This window comes from Bos taurus, chromosome 1 (genome assembly GCF_002263795.3).
Source record: "Bos taurus isolate L1 Dominette 01449 registration number 42190680 breed Hereford chromosome 1, ARS-UCD2.0, whole genome shotgun sequence".
NCBI classification, from domain to species: domain Eukaryota; kingdom Metazoa; phylum Chordata; class Mammalia; order Artiodactyla; family Bovidae; genus Bos; species Bos taurus.
Genome location: NC_037328.1, coordinates 64155709 through 64178233, shown reverse-complemented (window position 1 = coordinate 64178233; position 22525 = coordinate 64155709). Strand labels below are relative to the sequence as shown.

The following is a 22525-nucleotide window of genomic DNA, read 5'->3' as shown; positions in this document are numbered from 1 at the left end:
AGTCGGACACGACTGAGCAACTTCACTTTGACTTTTTCATTTTCATGCATTGGAGAAGGAAATGGCAACCCACTCCAGTGTTCTTGCCTAGAGAATCCCAGGGATGGGGGAGCCTGGTGGGCTGCTGTCTATGAGGTCGCACAGGGTCGGACACGACTGAAGCGACTTAGCAGCAGCAGCAGCAGCAGCAGCATGTCTCATAAGCACCAGCAAACTATGAAAATTTACTGTTTTTAATTTCATCTAAAATCTAGCCTATTTGTCCTCAAAATTATCTTTTGTAGCCCTTAAACAAATTTTTTTTTAAATTTATTTTTGCTGCACTGTGTCTTTATTGCTGCATGTGGATTTTCTCTAGTTTTGGCGAGCAGGGGCCACTCTTCATCGTGGTGTGGAGGTCTCTCACTATGGTGGCTTCCCTGGATGCCGAGCACGTGCTCCAGAGTGTGGGCTTCAGTAGTCGTGGCACACAGGCTTAGTTGCTCTGCAGCACGTGGGATATTCCTGGACCAGGGATCGAACTCATGTTCCCTGCATTGGCAGGTGGATCTTAACCACTGGACAACCCGGGAAGCCCTGTAGTATTTTTTATTTTTTCACACTAAGATTCAATCAAGGTTTGCTCATTGCATTTGTAAGTTTACCTTTTACTACTTGTTTTCATAACTATTGCTCTCATTTTTAAAAAATCATGCTTTCAGTCTATAACACTAAATGCCACTGTGGCAAATTCTTTGGCCTTCCCTTTCTGAAACAATATTCAGCTTGATTGATTATATTCCCCATTTTATAGTGGTTCCCTTGGTTCCCCCCTGCATCAGTTCTACTTACTACTCAGATATAATTTTCACAGGGCAGCATCCTTATTTGAATGTCAGATCTTCCTTACAGTAAAGTTCATTAATAAATGTAGAAAGAATGATGAAAATGGAAAATTACCATATGGTAAATACCATAGTTATAACTGTTATAGGCAAGAACCACTGATAGATATTAAAATTCATGGATGAAAGTATGATAAGGAAAAGGATATTTGCATGGTCTGAAAGTATCTCCCACAAGACACTTATTAATTGCAAAGGAAAAAAATAGTAAGTTCACAGGAACAAACCTTGTAGACAGCACTTTAACCGAGTGATCAAAGTTGACATCACCAACAATAAAACACTGACCTCATGGGCCCTCTGATATGACGCACTGTGACAGGCACAGCATTTGTAACCTCAATCTAACCATGAGAAAACATCAGACAATCCCAAACTGAGGTATATTCTACAAAATAAATGGCCAAAACTCTTCCAAAGTGTCAAAGTCAGAAAGATGGAGGAGCTGCCTAGGTTGGAAGATTTAGGAAGCATGACATTTAAATGCAGTGTGGGTTCCTGGACTAGATTCTGGCCCCGTGGGGCCTGGACATTAGTAGGACAAAGGGCCCAATACAAATAACATCTGTAAATTATTTAATAGTATTACATAGATATTAACATTATGGTTTTGATCATTGTATTACAGTTATTTAATACATTAGCTTTTGGGGAAGCTGCATGAAGGGTATATAGATTCTCTGTGTACTATTTTTGAAAAATTTTTGTAAATCCAAAATTATTTAAAAAAGAAACACTGGACTTCCAAGGTGGTGAGTGGTTGGGAACCCACCTGTCAAGGCAGGGGACACGGGTTCCATCCATGCTCTGGGAAGACCCCACACACCTCAAAAGCAATGAGGCCCATGCACCGCAACTACTGAGCTTATGCTCTAAGCCCACGTGCCATGACTACTGAAGCCCTCACACCTAGAGCGAGAGCTCTGCAACAAGAGCAGCCACTGCGATGAAAGGCCAGTGCACCGCAACGAAGAGCAGCACCTGCCCACTGCAATAGAGAAAAGCCCGGGTAAACAAGACCCAGTGCAGCCAAAAATAAATAAATAAACTTAGTAAGAAACAAAAAAGGCTCTTCAGTTAATTTATAAGTTTCTCTTCTAGGATTAGTGAGCTTGACCTAATCAAACCAAAGACTTAAGAAATAGAACTAAAAATATATATTTATATCTCTCTTATGAACATAACCATTGTTGATTCTTACCTGAGAGCCTCTGTCCTCTCACAAATACACTCCCGTTTCTACTCAGCTTTGATTTGGAGTCTGATCCAGAACGTCCCAGGTTAAATATTGATTTCCACTTCTTGGATTTACTGGAGAGCTTTCTTCTAAAAGAGCCAAGCCACAGCGGGTAAGTTGGGTAACTAGCCATTTCAATGGGACTCTGAACTATAGAAGGAATATCCCAAACATGTTCTTAGTTATGAATGATTCTGACATGGCAAGAAATTCTTTTAAAAAATCCAAGCTGAGCCTGACTCTCACCCTGTCCAAGGATGCCCTTGATGACCAAGCCAGGTTTTCATGAGTCAGAGTGAAGGATCACATTTTTCAGAGGTGCTATTAAAAGCAGGAAAGTGAAACTGGCTTAATCATGTTTGACTCTTTGTGACCCCATGGACTGTAGCCCACCAGGCTCCTCAGGCCATGGAATTTTCCAGGCCAGAATACTGGAGTGGGTTGCCATTTCCTCCTTCAGGGGATCTTCCTGACCCAAGGACTGAACCCAGGCCTCCCACACTGAAGGCAGATTCTTTACCATTTGAGCCACGAGGGAAGCCCATTAAAAGCAGGGGTTGGCAGCAAACAGAGGCAGGGGTTGGTGCGAGACTCAGAGGTCACAAGCAACCACAGTTCTGGGAATTCTGGTAGAAATTCTGATGAACACTTTTCTCCTGGGTTTTCAAAGACATCTATTTCTTACGGGAGTAAACACTAAAGACCAGAGACCTCAGTCCTTTTTTGCTCCCTGCACTGCAGCCACACTTCTGGGACATACACAGATGAGGAGAAGGCTAGGGAAGACTTCAGTGGGCTGGACAGGGGGTGGATGAGAGAGCAATTTAGAAGACAGCCTGGCCCCGGAGAGCTGCAGACTGCTGGGTGTGGTCAGTGGCCACGGCAGAGAAACGCAGAGGGTGGCCAGTGTCTCTGGCTTTGTCTCTTATTTCCCTGATGAAGCAGGGATAGTTGAGTGCTAGACTGAAAACGAAGAAAGTAGGGAAAACCACTACACCATTCAGGTATGACCTAAAGCAAATCCCTTACGATTATACAGCAGAAGTGAGAAATAGATTCAAGGGATAAGATATGATAGACGGAGTGCCTGAAGAATTACGGACGGAGGTTCGTGACATTGTTCAGGAGGCAGGGAGCAAGACCACCCCCAATAAAAAGAACTGCAAAAAGGCAGAATGGTTGTGTGAGGAGGCCTTACAAATAGCAGTGAAAAGAAGAGAAGCAAAAGGCAAAGGAGAAAAGGAAAGATATGCCCATTTGAATGCAGAGTTCCAAAGAATAGCATGGAGAGATAAGAAAGCCTTCCTCAGTGATCAATGCAAAGAAACAGAGGAAAACAATAGAATGGGAAAGACTAGCAATTTCTTCAAGAAAATTTGAGATACCAAGGGAACATTTCATGCAAAGATGGGCACAATAAAGGACAGAAATGGTATGGACCTAACAGAAGCAGAAGATATTAAGAAGAGGTGGCAAGACTACACAGAAGAACTATACAAAAAAGATCTTCATAACCCAGATAATCACAACGGTGTGAGGCTTCACCTAGAGCCAGACATCCTGGAATGTGAAGTCACATGGGCCTTAGGAAGCATCACTACAAACAAAGCTAGTGGAGGTGATGGAATTCCAGTTGAGCTATTTCAAATGCTAAAAATGATGTTGTGAAAGTGCTACACTCAATATGCCAACAAATATGGAAAACACAGCAGAGGCCACAGGACTGGAAGAGGTCAGTTTTCATTCTAATCCCAAAGAAAGGCAATACCAAAGAATCTTCAAACTACCACACAATTGCACTCATCTCACACACTAGCAAAGTAATACTTAAAATTCTCCAAGCCAGGCTTCAGCAATACATGAACTGTGAACTTCCGGATGTTCAAGCTGGATTTAGAAAATGCAGAGGAACCAGAGATCAAATTATCATCATCTGTTGGATCATCGAAAACGCAAAAGAGTTCCAGAAAAACATCTGCTGCTGCTTTATTGACTATGCCAAAGCCTTTGACTGTGTGGATCGCAACAAACTGAAAAATTCTTCAAGAGATGGGAATAACAGACCACCTGACCTGCCTCCTGAGAAATCTGTATGCAGGTCAGGAGCAAGTTAGAACTGGATATGGGACAACAGACTGGTTCCAAATAGGAAAAGGAGTATGTCAAGGCTGTATATTGTCACCCTGCTTATTTAACTTCTATGCAGAGTACATCATGAGAAACACTGGGCTGGATGAAGCACAATATGAAATCAAGATTGCTGGGAGAAATATCAATAACCTCAGATATGCAGATGACACCACCCTTATGGAAGAAAGCAAAGAACTAAAGAGCCTTTAGATGAAAGTGAAAGAGGAGAGTGAAAAAGTTGGCTTAAAACCCAGCTTTCAGAAAACTAAGATCTTGGGATCTGGCCCCATCACTTCATGGCAAATAGATGGGGAAACAGTGGAAACAGTGGCTGACTTTATTTTTCTGGGTTCCAAAATCACTGCAGATGGTGACTGCAGCCATGAAATTAAAAGACGCTTACACCTTGGAAGGAAAGTTATGACCAACCTAGATAGCATATTAAAAAGCAGAAACATTACTTTGTCAACAAAGGTCTGTCTAGTCAAATCTATGGTTTTTCCAGTAGTCATGCATGGATGTGAGAGTTGGACTATAAAGAAAGCTGAGCGCCAAAGAATTGATGCTTTTGAACTGTGGTGTTGGAGAAGACTCTTGAGAGTCCCTTGGACAGCAAGGAGATCCAACCAGTCCATCCTAATGGAAATCAGTCCTGAATATTCATTGGAAGGACTGATGCTGAAGCTGAAACTCCAATACTTTGGCCACCTGATGTGAAGAGCTGACTCATTTGAAAAGACCCTGATGCTGGGAAAGATGCTGGGAGAGAAGGGGACGATAGAGGATGAGATGGTTGGATGGCATCACCAACTTAATGGACATGAGTTTGAGTAAGCTTCAGGAGTTAGTGATGGACAGGGAGGCCTGGCGTGCTGCAGTCCACGGGGTCACAAAGAGTCAGACACGACTGAGCGCCTGAACTGAACTGAACTGAACTCAGACGGGGCCCAGAGGACCTGCTGCCACCAGAGGTCACCACAGAGGCCTTGCCAGGCTCTGGCTGGCCTAGCCATTATATTTCAAAAAGTTCTGGGATGAAACCCTGGCACGTGTGGGCTCCACAGAGGACGTCTTCTCCACAGGGTTCTCAAAGAACACATGCTTCTACCATCAGCGATAGACCTGCAGTGCTTCGTGGTTTCTGTCGGATCTAGCCTAATGTCGTCAAGCACTTGGCCTTGAGCCTATACCTTGAGGCATGGTGCACCCCAGGTGTGGCTGACAGCACAGGGAAGGTATACTTGATTGTCCTTCAGAGCTATCCTTCTTCCTGATCCCTGGATGAAAGTGTCATCCTCCAGGGATTTGGGGGGAGGGGCAGTGCCAGGAAATGGAGCGTTTCCTGCCAGGTGAGATCCAGTCACCCTTCCCAGGCACCCAGCGCACTCTCCCTCCCCAGAGGGAAACAGCCGTGCCATCATGTGGAGGACACTGACGAGAGGTCTGAGGGTTCTACTTTTACACCTCCTTTCACTGACTAAACAGCAAGGATGATACTCTTCAACGAAAAGATTGCCTTCCGGCTCCTCCACTTACTGTCTGCCTAGAATTTAGGACTCTTGCTTCCATAACCGAGGAATGTGTGGAGACCAGGGTTACAACAGAAGAAATGAAAAGGAGAGTGAGGAAAGACGTGAGTGAAAATGGTGTTTGTTTTGTTCTTGCAGGGAAGGGAAGGCTCTGACAGGTAAGAGAGGAGGAACAGAAGCCAGGATGCATGTCCTCAAGCGCCGTGTCCTCAAGAGTTTTCAGCCCAGAGTGGTGCTTTGTCAACTTGTCCTCCGTCCATCGCCACGCCTTTTATAATGTGCCGTGAAGGTGCAGGGTGGAGGAGGCAGCAAATTTTTCTGTTTAGCAACTTTCCTTTTGAAAACATCAAGGCTATTTTGTCTAAGCTAGGAAATAAGGGATTTTAGTTATGATTCTTGACACCTATGAGCCCTATCCCCACCATAGTACTAGGGATCTCTGGTGGGAGATCAAGGTCTCAAAGACTTTGGGGCAGTGAGGGAATGCACATTGGTGGATGTCGTGGCATCAGCTCCCATCTCTTCTGGAAGGCCGCCTTACCCCCCAAACCAGATCACAACCCCAGCCCATGCTGCCATTATAGCCCTGAGACTCTAACCACTTCCTCCTCTGTCCCCTGCCACCCAAACATCTCCCAGAATTTGAAAGAAGGCCACTTACTTGTTGTCTGGTAACTCAAGGACAGTGTGGAAGAGGGTGCCCATGGGAGGGACAATCTCGGGCAGGCTATTCTCTCTTCTTTCCTTCCTGGCAGGATGATTAGTAGCCAGGCTCCGGGCCTGAGCTTCCTCCAGACTCACCAACTTCATGGGCAGGGAGAGGGCGGGCAGAGTCAGGCTCTTCATGATAGGCCGGTTTTCTGTAAAGAGAAGAGAAGAGTTCATAGACCTCCTGGGAGTGGATCTGTTCACCAGTTCCAGCCAGATGCCTGCAGCCACAGCTCCTCCATTCCTGACCTCCTGGCAGGGGCTTCTCTTGGGCATAGTGGGGTCTGTGGCAAAGACTACATATAGGAATGTGATAGCAATCCTGGCCAGCCCAGCCAGAGGGCACACAGAGGCTTCAGAAGGTAACCTGCATTCCTGTACTTTTCAGAGACAGACCATTCATTCACGCAACAACATATTGAGCACTTCATGTGTGCCAGAGTAACAGCTAAGGGTATTTGCCCCTGGGTACTGCCTAGTCCTTCGGTCAGGTGAGAATGTGTGTTCAGCCACAGAGGAGGTCTCACTCAGCTAGGGTGGGGATGAGATTACCCCTTCTCTTGGCAACCCACTCCAGTACTCTTGCCTAGAAAATCCCATGGACAGAGGAGCCTGGTAGGCTGCAGTCCATGGGGTCTTGAAGAATCGGACACGACTGAACGACTTCACTTTCACTTATCACTTTCATGCATTGGAGAAGGGAATGGCAACCCACTCCAGTGTTCTTGCCTGGAGAATCACAGGGACGGCAGAGCCTGGTAGGCTGCCGTCTATGGGGTTGAAGAGAGTTGGACACAACTGAAGTGACTTAGCAGCAGCTGCAGCTGGAAAACATGGCCTCTAAGGCAATTTAAGGTTGGAGGTCCATACAGTCAAAGCTATGGGTTTTTCCAGTAGTCATATACAGATATGAGAGCTGGATCATAAATAAGGCTGAGGGCTGAAGAATGCTTTTGAACTGTGGTGCTAGAGAAGGCTCTTGAGAGTCCCTTGGACTGCAAGGAGATCAAACCAGCCAATCCTAAAGGAAATCAGCCCTGAATATTCATTGGAAGGACTGATGCTGAAGCTAAAGCTCCAATACTCTGGCCACCTGATGTGAAGAGCCGACTCATTGGAAAAGACCCTGATGCTGGGAAAGAGTGAGGGCAGGAAGAGAAGCGGGCAGCAGAGGGTGAGACAGTTAAATAAATAGTATCGCTGACTCAATAGACATGAATATAAGCAAACTCTAGGAGATGCTGAAGGATAGGGCAGCCTGCCATGCAGTCCATGGGGTCACAAAGAGTTTGCTACAAATGACTTAGTGACTGAACAACGACAACAAATGACTTATTCCATTTTGTGTAAACGTTCAGTATGGTACCAAAGTCAATAAGAATTCAGAACATTTAAGTGGAATGCACTGAATAATATGTATTAGAGGCAGTCAAGAGTTAAAGGCTCAGAGGAAACTAAATTTCAATATGTGGGACAAAAGCTGATTAAGGCAATGGTCATAAAAAAGACAGGCATTTCCAGGGTGGAATTAGGAACACCCTTAACACTAACAGTCATGGGTGGAATTTGCTGTCAAGAAGAACATTTCCCAAAGTCATAATTCTCTACAATGGTTTATTTATTTGTTTTCCTTTTTTTTTTTTTTTTTTTTCCCTCCCAGAGGCATCACTGGGTAAGGAAAAAGCACAGGCTGGAAAATTTAGGTTCCATGTTCAGTCCTACCAGTTGCTAAGCTTTTCTGGTTCTCCGGTTCTTCATGTATAAAATAAGGTTGATAACTTTAGGATGGTTGTTGTGATAAGGCAATGAGATGATATGTGTGGAGGGCCCACCATAGTTCCTGGCATACAGTAAGTCCCCAGTGAATTACTGGTTGATTCAAAAGGATGAATGAATGAAAGCATACTATTTCCATTCCCAGGTGGTGCTAGTGGTAAAGAACCCACTGGAGACATAAGAGTTGTGGGTTCAATCCCTGGATTGGGAAGATCCCCTGGAGAAGGCAATGGCAGCCCATTCCAGTATTCTCGCCTGAAGGATCCCATAGACAGAGAAGCCTGGCAAACTACAGTCCATGGGGTCGCAAACAGTCAGACAAGACTGAAGAAACTTAGCACAAAATGCAAGGTAAAATAAAGATATAAAAAACGTCAGCCATTCCTAGGTATATAGTCAAGACAATTAAAAACACACGTTCACACAGAAACTTGTACATGACTGTTCACAGCAGCATCGTAATAACCAAAAAGCAGAAACAACCCAAATGTCCATCAACTGATAAGTGGATACATAAAATATGGTATATCCATACAATGGAATATCATTCAGCTATTAAAAAAATGAAATGCTGATCTATGAGAACATGTGCTAAGTGAAAGAAGTAGGTCATTAAAAGCCATGTATTGTATGATCCCCCTTATATGAAATGTGCAAAAGAAGCAAAATCCATAGAAACAGGAAGCAGATGACTGGTTGCCAGACTCTGGTGGGAAGGGAGGACAAAATGTGGAGTGACTATTTTACTGGGTATGGGGTTTCTTTCTGGAGTGATGAAAACATCCTGGAATTAGACAGTGGTGATGGTTGAACAATCCTGTGAATACACTAAAAACCACTGAAATGCACACTATAAAATGATTAAAGCGGTGAATTTTATGGTATGTGAATTTTAAAAGAAAGATCATAAACCACATAGAGGACAGGATGGGGGTAAGAATTATTATACCAGGAATCAAAATTTGATATTAATTGCAATTGATTACTTTGATGGTTATAATTGATTTTCCCAAGCTTATTAGCCAAACTAGAAAAGAATGCTTTGATCAGCTCATACAAATATTTTGAAGATATAGTTCTAACACACACTGGTTCTTGAGGTATGGACCCTGGCCAGTAGCAGCAGCATCACCTGGAAACTTGTTAGAAATACAGATTTTCAGCAGCACTCCAGACAAGCTGAATCAGAAATTCTGGGTATGAGGTCCAGTAAACTGTGTTTCAACAAGCCTTCCCAGTCATGTGATGTATGCTAATGCTGGAAATTGTACCCTCACACAAATGGTAGTTATCAGGTTTACTGATCAGCTGGATTTTTTATTTTTACAAATTAGGCTCATATGAGTTCGAGCAGCATAAACCAATACCAATGCATTCCTGGGGTTCATTATGTTATCATGAGGACTGGAACATCATGAATTGCATCTCATTACATCCAACCTGGAACAGCTAACTGTTTCTCACATATAGTGGGTTTCAATGCTAGCTAATCTCTACATACATGCACCCACAAACACACACCCACTGCAGTATGCCCACTGTCCAGGGCAGGGCAGAACAAAGCAAGTGCTCAAGAAATGCTTGCAAGAAAGACAAATCCTATATGATACCACTTACACGTGGAATCTAAAAAATAGTACAAATGACGTTATTTATAAAACAGAAACAGACTCATAGAGATAGAAAACAAACTTATGGTTACCTAAGGGGAAGTGGAGCAGGGATAAACCGGGAATATGGTATTACACAGATACACACTACCATATGTAAAATAGACAATAAGGATTCAGGGTGTAGCACAGAGAACTACATTCAATATCTTATAATAAACTATAATGGGAAAGAACCAAAAAAAGAATACAGGTGTGTGTAATGTGTAAATGGAACAAACACAATATTGTAAGTCAATTATATTTCAATTTAAAAAAGAAATGCTTGCAAAGAGAAGGCGTTATGAATATAAATACAAGCATGAACAGGATGCTTCTTAACTCACTCACTTAAGCCTTCTGCAATATCATACTGGAAGTAAAAATAAAAGCTAATAGTTGGGGGGATATTGCCAGTGCCTCTAGATAACAACTGGAAGAGTTTAAGAACTCACTAAAAATAACAGAACAGTATTCAAAGTCACCACACCATGTTCACGGGATAGGCCATGTATGCAACTGATCAGAAACATACTAGAGCCACATCTGCACACACCACACCTTTGCCGCATAGCCACACATGTACATACACATGATCCTCAGACACTGACACACAGTGTTGTCAGCCGACACACATAGCTGACACTGAGAGCTAGATCCCAGCCCACTCGAACTTGTTCTCGGATCCCGTGCCTCGGGCAAAGAAGAAGTGGATGCCAGGAGGAGTCATTACCATCATTCTCCAGTGACCCGGGGGTACCGTTGTTAAAGATTTGATCCACATGATTCAGTATGAATTCAATCACCACCTGCTGGACCCGGACTGCGAGGAAGGCTGCATCTCCATTGCAACCAGTGGCTTCAATTTCTTTAGATCTGAACCGCAGAAGAAACACATTCAGTGAATGAGTCTGCCCTACCTACTGAAGCATAAGTGGGGAGCCAGTGGGCCTTTTGCACAGGCCCTAATTTCTAAATGTATACAGCTTGTTAATTTGTATTAATATAACTATTTAAGATCAATTGAAGAGACGCTTCAAAGGTTGTGAAGCCCAACACACTGGACAAATTGGAAACAGTCACCAGGCACTATAAACTGCAAAGCTATAAACACTGTATTACTCAATATATAGGAATTGATTTTGTTTTTTTCATAGGATCTCCTTCAAGCTCCAAAGAATTGTTCTAAGGGCAGGTCATCATTTACAAAGTCATGTGAAGCAGCTAATTCAGGTTCTAGCTAGCTAGGACCCCACCAAAACCAACAAAAGCCAAGGAACCCCAAAGACCCAGAAAGACCTTTCCAGGAAATTATAACATACAGGTCTATCACACTGGCCACATCATGGCTGTAGCCAGAATATACTTCTGGGTTCCAGAGTTTCCAAGGTTAGCAGGCAAGGGCTGTTAAAATCACCTTTAATTCCCCTGTGTGACAAATAACCACTTAGCCAAAGGTTTGTCTAGCAGAGGGGCTCAGTTTTGAAGAATCCAGGTTTCGTGTGAATCGGGGGCTGCTTGGAGCCCACTGGGGCAGTGAGGTGAGGGGAGATGGTCACCTGAGGAGGTTGGGTGCCCACACCAGGGCCAGGTTCCTGGCATGCATGTTGGTCTTGCTGCTGAAGGATGCGATGTGGGCCAGGTGTCGAATCAGGTATTCCAAGGTCCTGTAACAGTTCATTGAAAAAAAAAAAAAAAGTAGGAAACTTCAAAGTCTGTGTGAAACCTGATATCTGGAGATAATTTCTAAGGTTGAGTTAAGAGATTCTAAATACGTCTATTTCATGAATTTTAGAAGGCTATCAGGAAGATATCAAGATAGATGGAAGTAATTTTCTTGGCCCTAGGAGCACTGGCCATGGGTGGGGAGGAGACACTCTCGACAGAAGTCAGCTGAGGATGCTAGTGCAGTCAGAGATGGATCCCGGGACTCACAGTGCTCGGAGCCTGTGCCTCCTGTCACCGAGGGCAGCATGGCCTCCACACAGTCTTGAAACTGGCCCTCATCTCGGCTTTTATTGTAATTCTTTCAGCTATGGGCACCCTTGTACTGGTTAAGGAACTCATTTGGTGGATGAATAACATCTGTTATTGCTGGGATGTTCTTATACCACATCAAAATCTGCCCTCTTATAAAGACCTGGCTAGGTTTAAGAACCACTGGGATTCCCTGGTGGCTCGGATGGTAAAGAATCTGCCTATGATGCTGGGAGACTGGAGTTTGATCCCTGAATAGGGAAGATCCCCTGGAGAAGAGAAAGACAATCCACTCTAGTATTCTCGTCTGGAGAATTCCATGGACAGAGGAGCCTGGTGGGCTATAGTCCATAGGGTCACAAAGAGTCGAACATGACTGAGTGACTTTCATAGGGACAGGTGGCACAGTTAGGGACTAGACTGTGAGAAGGAGAGACGTTGAAATGATGAAGGGCTAGTATTGATAAGCATACAGAGACATCAGTCAGCCAAATGCTTAAGAGTGATAGTCAAACCCTGTTTAGAAACCATCTTGGTTTCCACTGATTTGGTTAAGCTATGAACCTGGCTAAGAATCTAGATCTCTGTGAGACTGGCCTGTGCAATCAGAAATGATTCTTATGGGACTCTGAGGTGTACTGTGAAAGTAATTTAGACATGGGCTGTCCCTTCCTGCCAGGGTCTCTGGTCAGGCACCAACTCGCTCTGATACAACTGACCTGTTCGCCTACCTCAACCTACCCCAGAAAGCCACTGTCCACTGAATTTGTCCCCTTTTATGATGCCAGCCTGCATCTGTGGTATTAACATCACATTGAGAGACTGTGAATTTCTTTTACCAAGAATTCTTACCTATAATGGGATGGAGGGAGCTCCTGGATAACATTTTGGATTCGGGCCAGTTGGCCTTCTTCGGGGCAATGAGACACCGCCTCCTGCGGACAAGAAATGAAACAATCTGGTGAGTGCTCAAGAAGAGGACACCCCCCTGGATCTGTGGGGTTTATTTAGGCTTCTGGTACTCCAGCCTCCCAACCACGCCTAGAGATCATCCTTCCAGGAGGCACACTTTTCTAGAAAAAACAAACCACTAAAATCTCCAAGAGTTCATGATGGAAAGTGTCTAACAACGTGGGCACTGGGAGAGAGAAACAGGGACAGAGACCGAGAGAGGTGGAGATGACAGGGTGGCTGCCTGTTTATTCAGCCAGCTGTCTTTTTGGGTGCAAACAGCCACTTCCATCTAGCCTGAGACTTTCCTGTGGCCAGGCAGCCTGTCGTTGATTCCAGGAAGTGGGGACCACGTGAAGACGTGCCTTCTCAGCAGGATAAGAGCTTTGTCCCTGAGACCCGGTGGCCTTGTCCGGACTTGCTCTCTGGTTGTTTCCTGTGTGGGTATGTGGTTCCCAGCTCAGCCCAGGCCCTCAAGAGAGGCAAGGGCTGCAGTACATGCAGTGTGATTCCAGGCCTGCCTGGGGCTCCTGCACAACACAGGTGTCCCCGACAGATTCCCCTATACCCCGTCCTGTGAATCTGTCCTGCCTGTGCTCAGGCTCAAGGGCCCCTCCCAGTGGCTGAGTACTCAAGACTGCCCGCATGGGAGCGGTACCTGAGTTCAAGGTCAGTAGTCACATCTTTTTTTTTTTTTTCACTACATTATAGTTTACTACACTAAAAATGCACAAATCTTCTGCTACAGCTTCCCAAGTCCTTTCATATGCATAATAACCGTGTAACCCCACTCAGATCGAGACACTTTAAAAGGGCTCAACTATTGGCTCCATTTTCCTAAGTGGGACATCATACCAGAGTTTTGGCCACCAACTTGTTTTTGTTTGACTTTTTTATTTAACTGAAGTAAAGCATTCACAAAAGCTAACCATTTTCAAAGGCAATAAAAAAAATCAATATGTGGGGAAACTCTACTTCATTTCCTACTCAGAAGTGGGGAGAAACTCGGGGCTCAGAGGGTCACAGTTGTCTCAGTCTTCTGCTGGGTTTGCAAGCCTCAAAACGGAGCTGGCATAAATATGATTTCTGTCGCAATTCTTGCTTTTTGAGATGTGCAGATGTAGAGGGTGAGGACCAGAATGGAGCCTGGAGAAAGCACCTGATACCTCTGCCCTCTTCCTGGGCTCTGTCATTTAGGAAACAGATTTGTGGGGGAGATCCTGATTCTCAAGACAGGGAGAATCTCATAAAGCGAGTGAAGGGAGACAGCCTCAAAGGAGGGGTGAAGGAATGAGGCGTGGACCCTCCTGTGTTCTATCCTGTGAAGGGCGGGGCGGAGGAGGGGCGGGGGGCCTCTCTTCCTCTCTTGGCAAAGAGAGGACGAGCTTTGCAAAGCTTTACACCCACCCCCTTCCCAAGCGCCTACCCCACCCCCACTTTCTATAAGTGTGTCTTAGGAAGAAAGGTGTAGGTCAATTTAACAGCGTTCATGGAAAGTTCCTTTAATATTTTAGGAAGCTGTTAGTCACCTCTGTTCCGAGAGACTGGGCGGGCTCACCCCTGCTGCCTGCAGGTCCCATATGGGATCATTTTATTATTCACAGCCTCTCCCCTTTGCACCCCAACCCTATTTGGAAGCTCTCTAGATCTATCTTCATTGTTCTCCCAGAGGGTCTGCTCCCTGCAAAGCTATTTTTCCATCTCTTTGTGTTCCCACATTAGGACAGCAGAGTCCATCACTGGGGAATTGAAACTTTGCCCATCCCAATCTTTTGCCTAAAAGAGAAGTTCACTCAACATTACCCAAGACAATCTTGCTGACGGTTAAACTTTAAAAAATCCAGGTTGAATCTGTGAACATTTGTTCTCTTCCAGTCAGTGTCAAGAAGACCAGCTTCCTGAACTCTGAGGACTCGGGCACGGGCTGGTCTCCCATCCCCTCTGGCCAGGCCCAGGCTCTGGTTTCCTCTGCTTACCTGAACAGCTCCTTAGCCCCTGCGCGCGGGCAGCCCTATCCCCAGGATGGATGAGCAACCGGGTCTGTCCCTTCTAACTGCACCCCAGCTGCAACTCAGTTTTTACCTTTTATTTTGTATTATTTAAAAATTATTATAAAGCCACTTTTGTTATTTTTAATTATTTTAAGTGATTAGGTTAAAAAGTTATTCATGCACAAGATTTTAAAAATGCAAAGGGTTTAAAGGAATACACAGAAGAAAGTGTCTTCCTTCCAACATTGGACCCTCAGTCTCCAGAGACAACCACTGTTATCTTCCAGACAGTTGTTATACCTTCCTGTCTTTGTCACACCTGTGGCAGCAGGCACCTGGCCCATCTTCAAATTCCTCGTCTCCCATCATTTCCTCCTTGCTTGCTCCCTATGGGCCGTGCTGGCCTCCATATATTCCCTTGTCCTTCTCGAAAAGGGCCTTGGCACCTGCTATTTCTTCTCAGCACCCTCTTCTACCAGATACTTGCATAATTTGTTCCCTTGCTTCATCTTTGTCTCTGTTCAAATATCACCTCACAGGAGAGCTTTGATTATCAGTCCCCAGAATTCTCTGACTTGTGCACACGTGCGTGCTCAGTTGCTCAGTCGTCTCTGAGTCTTTGTGACCCCATGGACTGCAGCCCACCAGGTTCCTCTCTCCTTGGAAATTTCCCAGGCAAGAATACTGGGGGGAATTACCATTTCCTAACTCAGGAATCTGAGGATCTTCCTAACTCAGGGATCAAATCCGTGTCTCTTGCGTCTCCTTCATTGGCAGGTGGATTCTTTACTACTAAGCTACCAGGGAAGCCCTCTCTGACCTGTGTCCTGCATTAACTGTCTTCATAGTGCTTATCAACAGTTCTCACTATCGAGTTATGCGTTAGATTTATTCGTCCTCTATCTCTTTAATTAAAATGTAAGTTTCATGAGAACCTTGTGGCTCAGCTGGTAAAGAATCCATCCACAATACGGAAGACCTGGGTTTTATCCCTGAGTTGGGAAGATCTCCTGGAGAAGGGAAAAGCTATCCACACCAGTATTCTGACCTGGAGAATTCCATGGACTTCCATGGGGTGGCAAAGAGTAGGACACGACTGAGCGACTTTCACTTTTCATGAGAACAAGGATTTTATCTGACTTGCTTACCAAGCACCTGGAACTGTGCCTGCCTAGTATAGACAGCAGGTGCTCAAGAGATGTTAGTTGCATTAAGTGAGTAAGTGAATGAATCTGTATTTTGCTTTGCATTTAAAAATGCCAACCCTGTGTACGAGACAGCAAAAGAGACACTGATGTATGGAACAGTCTTATGGACTCTGTGGGAGAGGGAGAGGGTGGGAAGATTTGGGAGAATGGCATTGAAACATGTAAAATATCATGTATGAAACGAGATGCCAGTCCAGGTTCAATGCACGATACTGGATGCTTGGGGCTAGTGCACTGGGACAACCCAGAGGGATGGTATGGGGAGGGAGGAGGGAGGAGGGTTCAGGATGGGGAGCACATGTATACCTGTGATGGATTCATTTTGATATTTGGCAAAACTAATACAATTATGTAAAGTTTAAAAATAAAATAAAATTTAAAAAAAATCAACAGTGTAAGATGACACACAAACACAAAATTCTTAATTGTAATGAATTAAGGGGAGATTAGGGAGAAGGAAACTCTCAAAAAAAAAAGACTCCAGGGAATGATTTTTAAAAATTGATAAACATTGCCCAGGCTCGTAAGTCCAGCATTGTGGGAGCCCAGTAGAACTTATTTAGAGGAGGCTTTTACTTACTCTTCTCACTTTACCCCCTTTCTGCCTTTGACTCTTAAGTGAATAGCGTCTCTGATAAAACGTCTTTGAAAAGTCAGCTTCCTTCTATTTGGATTAGGGGATTGCTTAAGCAAGATCTGAAGGTCTGATTGCTCTTATAAAGCCTTTTAACCAATTCTGTTTTCAGTTTCCCCTGATAACCATTATCTTCAATTCCTGAACTTTTCTAGTGTTTTGTGATACAAATTGGCATTTTTTTCTTGGCCTCCCCTTCTGTAGATGCTCAGCAAAGTGGAGCAAGTTGGAACTCAAGCCTCCTCTTATCATCCTTCTTCCATCTTCCAACATTTTGTTGATCTCTTCTTTGCTATTATCTCTTCAGTTTTCTTTTCTTATGTATTTATCCTTTTTAAAAAGTTATTTTTTTATGTCATCCTAGTGGCTTTTGAGATCCACTATGTTTATCATAAGTTATACAACTTTTTTTTTTTCAGTGAAACGAAAAGAAAATATAATTTAATTATGTTTTATATTGTTAGGGCATTTGTTGGAAATTACCACACACAAATCATTTTAATTTTACCCAATTGTATTTGCTGTATAATAAAAATTCCATTTCATATAACACTCATTCTGCCTTATATCTTTCCTAGGGGGTGTGTTTCTTTTAGGTCAAAGCTGGGAATGTTGGGGAAAGTCATTTAAGAACTTAAACCTTGTTGGGCTGCACCCTACAGGCCTGCAATTCTTGTAGTTGCCCAGCCGTAAGACCAAATAAAGCACCCAGAGATTAAAAAAAAAAAAAAAAAATGCCAGAAAGCCCCACTTTGGGCCACACTTCCAGGGCAATACCATCCGAGGACCAAACCTCCTCCATGGGGAGCATCAGCTTTACTGAGACAACTCCCCTCACCTTTCAGCTCCTGGAGAGGTGACTGATCAGCCTGGTTTGCCTGAGACTGCGGAGGAGTGTCCTGGAACTCGGGACTTTTCTGAGTTAAAAGTGGGCGAGTCCCTGGCAAACCAGGACAATTGGCTGCTGCCGCGTTGGCAGACATCTTGAGCTCACAGCCAGGCAGCCTCCCCCTGATGCCACACACCAGTGGTCCACTCTCATCGACACTTCAGATGACGTGTGTGGGCCAACCAACCCGCCAGCCAATGTTTACTGGTCAAGAGTCAGCATTCTCCAGTAGCTGGAGAGCAGGGAAAGGAAACACAAAAATCAGTAAAATAAATATGCTTTCTGTCCTTAGGAGGCTTACAGTTTAATGAGGGAGACGGATACGCAAAGATGTTATTTCAATTCAAAATGTAATGCCTCTTTAAACTGCCTTCTCTAAAAATCCTAAATCAGCAAGCAACTTTTCTCTGTCTTGGGTTTAGTTATTTTAGTTGAATCAATCTGATCCAAATTGATTTTTTTCCTAAAATGAACTTTTTTCTGATAAAAATAAAATGTAGTAGGTTTAACGGTTGCTTCCAAAGATATCAGGTCCTAATCTCAAGAACCTGTAAATGTTACCTTATTTGGAAAAAGAGTCTTTGCAGGTGTGATTAAAGCTTTTGAAATAAGGAGAGTCTCGTGGATTATCCAATATGTATGTGTGCATTCAGTTGTGTCCGACTCTTTGTGACCCCGTGAGCTGCAGAGCCCACCAGGCTCCTCTGTCCACTGCCTTCTCCAGGCAAGAATACAGGAGTGGGTTGCCATTTCCTTCTCCAGAGGATCTTCCTGACCCAGGGATCAAACTCTCATCTCTTGGGCCTCTGGCAGTGGCAGGCAGATTCTTTACCACTAGCGCCACCTGGTGGGCCCTTAAAAGAGGGAGGCAGAAGGAGATAAGACAGACTGGAGAAGGCAGAGTGATCATGGAGGCAGAGATGTGGCCACAAGCCAAGGCATGCCAGCAGCCACCAGAAGCTGGAGGAGGCAAGAAACAGGTTTCCCCCTAGAGTCTCTGTAATGATCCATGGCCCTGCTGACACCTTGATATCAGCCCAGTGAAACTGATTTCAGATTTCTGGACTCTGGAACTGTGCGAGAATAACTTTCTATTGTTTAAGCCACCAAGCTTGTGGTAATTTGTTACTGCAGCCACATAAAACTAATACATGTACTTAAAGGAAATAAAAATCATGTGCCATCTCACCACCCAGACATAGCTACTGTTAACCTACTTACAGTGAACTCTAAAAGAAGCAATCTGCCCGGGGCTTCCCAGCACCAAAGATGAACACTGCCATCATCTCCTATTTATTGTATATACTGCTTTTTTCCATTTAACTTTGTATTGTGGTCAGCAAATAGTCTTCAGAAATATGACTTTTCATGGCTACACAGGATTTAAAACAATAGATTTATTATCATTTATTTAACCCTTCCCTTATTGTTGGACATGTAGATACTCCCTAATTTTGTTACTGTTACTAAGGCAGTGAAATATTTGTAAATCAATTTATTCATGTGCACATCTGATTATTATCTTAGAATGGAGTCTGGGAATAGAATTACCGTATTAAAAAAATATGAGCATTTTAGGACTCTTGATAGTAATTTCAAATGACTTGCTGGATGTCTAGCCAATTTACACTTGCAACAGGAAACTATGACAGAGCCAGTGTCACCACAGGCTTGGCAACATGAAATACTAACATTAAAAACATTTTTTTAAAACGAAAATACATTTTTTTCTAATATATTTATACTTTTAAAATAACTATGTTTCTTTACAAATTGCCTGTTGAAGTTCTTTGCTCATTTGTTTAGCAGGGTGTTGTGTGTTTTTTCTTCTTTATTGATATGTAGGAGTTTTATTGGAGAAGGCAATGGCACCCACTCCAGTACTCTTGCCTGGAAAATCCCATGGATGGAGGAGCCTGGTAGGCTGCAGTCCATGGGGTCTCTAAGAGTCGGACACGACTGAGCGACTTCACGTTCTCTTTTCACTTTCCTGCATTGGAGAAGGAAATGGCAACCCACTCCAGTGTTCTTGCCTGGAGAATCCCAGGGACGGTGGAGCCTGGTGGGCTGCTATCTATGGGGTCGCACAGAGTCGGACATGACTGAAGCGACTTAGCGGCAGCAGGAGTTTTATATAATTAAAAAATATTCATCTCCTGTCATCTTTATTATAAATATTTTCCATAGTTGGTCATTCACCTTTTAATTTTGTTAATGTACTTTTAATGTAGAAAAATCTAATATTTATGTAGTTTAGTTTGTTAAATTTGTCTTTGGTGACTTTTTTCCTTTGCTTTTGTTCTTAGAAAATCCTTCACCTGAAATCTGTTAAATGGTAAGAATGTAACAACTTGACTTCTCCCCTCTCCCATCACTTAGCCAATTTTCCTAACATTGTTTATTGAATTGTTCCTTCATTAGTTTGGGATGTTTTCTGTATTTCATATTAAGTTATTTAATACCTGAGCCTATTGAAGAGCTGTTAAACCTATTTTAAAAACAGTGTGGCTGGTCTGAGACAGAATGTTAAGTCTTTACTTCCATTTACTATCTGTACAAACCCAGGCAAGAGTCACTTGAGCCTCAATTTACTCATCTGTTCAGTTCAGTCACTCAGTCGTGTCCAACTCTTTGCGACCCCATGAATCGCAGCACGCCAGGCCTCCCTGTCCATCACCAACTCCCAGAGTTCACTGAGACTCACGTCCATCAAGTCAGTGATGCCATCCAGCCATCTCATCCTCTGTCGTCCCCTTCTCCTCCTGCCCCCAATCCCTCCCAGCATCAGGGTCTTTTCCCATGAGTCAACTCTTCGCATCAGGTGGCCAAAGTACTGGAGTTTCAGCTTTAGCATCATTCCTTCCAAAGAAATCCCAGGGCTGATCTCCTTCAGAATGGACTGGTTGGATCTCCTTGCAGTCCAAGGGACTCTCAGGAGTCTTCTCCAACACCACAGTTCAAAAGTAAGTAAGAGATAGTAAAACCTATTTCACAGAGTTATTTTGAGGATTGAACGAAATAATATTTGTAATAAGCTTATCACATAGTAAGCACTAAGTAGCAGAAATCATCATCATTAATTCATTAATATTTTTCTAATTCTATTATATTCCACTGAAATGTTATTCCACTTCATCTGTGCAAGTAAGTTTAAATAAATCATTGTAAGAATGTATGACAATGTAATAGGGCTGTTCCCATGTCCCCAGAAAAGGTTTGCTTATATTTTCATAATTCATCACTGTGATTTAGAGAAATCACTCAACTATAAATTCAGTGATAGTCACGAGATCCTACCTATGTACAGCTCACCTGTCACAACAAAACATCTTTTATTTCTTAGTGTCCTTAAACTATGTTTAAATACAATGTTAAGTTCTCTTGAGATTTGATGGCAAGTGGACAGTAACATTGCTTTGATATTTTCCGTTGCCGTGGAAGACAGAATGATTAGCAGTGTCGGGGAACAGAAGCAGGGAGAGATAAACATGGATTTCATTTTGACCCTATAAACAAGATCTAAGAAGAAAGCTGTATTTCTGAAATTTCTAGACAAGAATTCCTATCTATCTCTAATTATCATAGAATTAAATTTAATTAAAATAAGTTGGACTCATTCAGCTATTTAACATGTGACGATGTCGTCTTATTTAAGGATGAAACTAGTATACTGTACTAAGATTAAGAAAGTCTTATGCACAAACTAAAATAACAATAAGATACATTTTTGGTTGATTGAGATTGGCAAACAATTTAGTAAATTAAAAATACTCAGTGTTGGCAAGGCTGCAGGAAAAAGAACATTCTTGTGTCTCTGCAGAACTTGGCAATATGTGACAAAATTTTAAATAAGATCCTTTTACTTAGTAAATCCACTCCTGTGATTTTTTTCCATAAGGATATAAACAGAAAAAAGTATAAGGATTATGTACAAAAATGTTTACTATAATGTTGCTTTTAAAAGTAAAGTGTTAAGAAACAAAATGTCTAAATATCCATCAGTAGGAATCTGGTTTAAGAAATCACTGTGTATATGAGAGAATACCCTGTAAAAATAGTGTCTCTCTCTATTTTTTACCATGAAAGGATGGTCAAATTGTTGAATTAGCACTGTTCCGTAACATCAGAATGTATTGAATAGTACTGAGGAACAAAAGTAGGGAGAGAGAAAGGGAGATACAGAGAGAGAGAGACAGACAGACAGACAGACAGATCTGTAAGGGTATCTTCTGAAATGTGAATAGCACTCATTAACTCCTATATAATTTCAAATTAAAGAATATTTATATATCCAAAATAGGTTTATTACAAGAGACATAAGAAAGAATCTTTCCCATTAGAGCCTTGGTCTGGTCCTTACCGATAATTACAAGTCTTCCATAAACTTAATTTCAAACATCCCCTCTGACCACCCTACTTCAACAGTTTACTGATTTCACTGGGATGAATGATCCATTATTTTTTCATTGTTGCCCGCCTTAGGCCCTCCTTTCTCTTCTTATCCAGACAAAATTCTATGGTCAATTATTTTAATCACTCACTTGCACACACTCTGATCTCCCTCCCCTTCTTTTTCTAGCTGAGCCTCAACCTTGGTTAAACCCAACTCTTCACCTACTCAGCACCTCTCCTACCCCCATCACAGCCAAATGTTCAAGCCCTATTTTTAAGGTTGACACTACAGACATGCTCTAAGCATTTATTCTCCTTTTCCTGTGGGGGTGGGATTTGGTGATGCTGCAACTGCTAGGTAGGCGTTCTGCTCTTGCCCATTCGTCCTCCACCACCCAACTCACTAGCCCAATCTACACTCCCTCTTAGCTGCTTTTTCCAGAATCTTCTCTCTCCTCAGCTTTCCGACTTCTCTCTTGATTTCTGTTTATTCTCTCTCCCCTCTCTACCCACCCACTTCTTTATACAACTCCCAACAGAAACACAGAAGGAACAGCCTGAAATGAATTA

The 22525-nt window shown here is 43.1% G+C and overlaps 1 protein-coding gene across 3 annotated transcripts in view; it reads right to left on the bottom strand.

The window, feature by feature from the left end:
• Positions 1-22525, bottom strand: part of ARHGAP31 (Rho GTPase activating protein 31) — a 122519-nt gene that overhangs the window by 27412 nt on the left and 72582 nt on the right. For all 3 annotated transcript variants that reach the window (NM_001205810.2, XM_059882835.1, XM_059882806.1), the window contains exons 4-8: positions 12743-12825; positions 11473-11580; positions 10647-10789; positions 6442-6640; positions 2086-2210 (exon numbers count right to left, since the gene is read on the bottom strand). In NM_001205810.2, coding sequence (NP_001192739.1) covers positions 2086-2210; positions 6442-6640; positions 10647-10789; positions 11473-11580; positions 12743-12825 — 658 coding nt within the window. The remainder of the gene's footprint in view (positions 1-2085; positions 2211-6441; positions 6641-10646; positions 10790-11472; positions 11581-12742; positions 12826-22525) is intronic.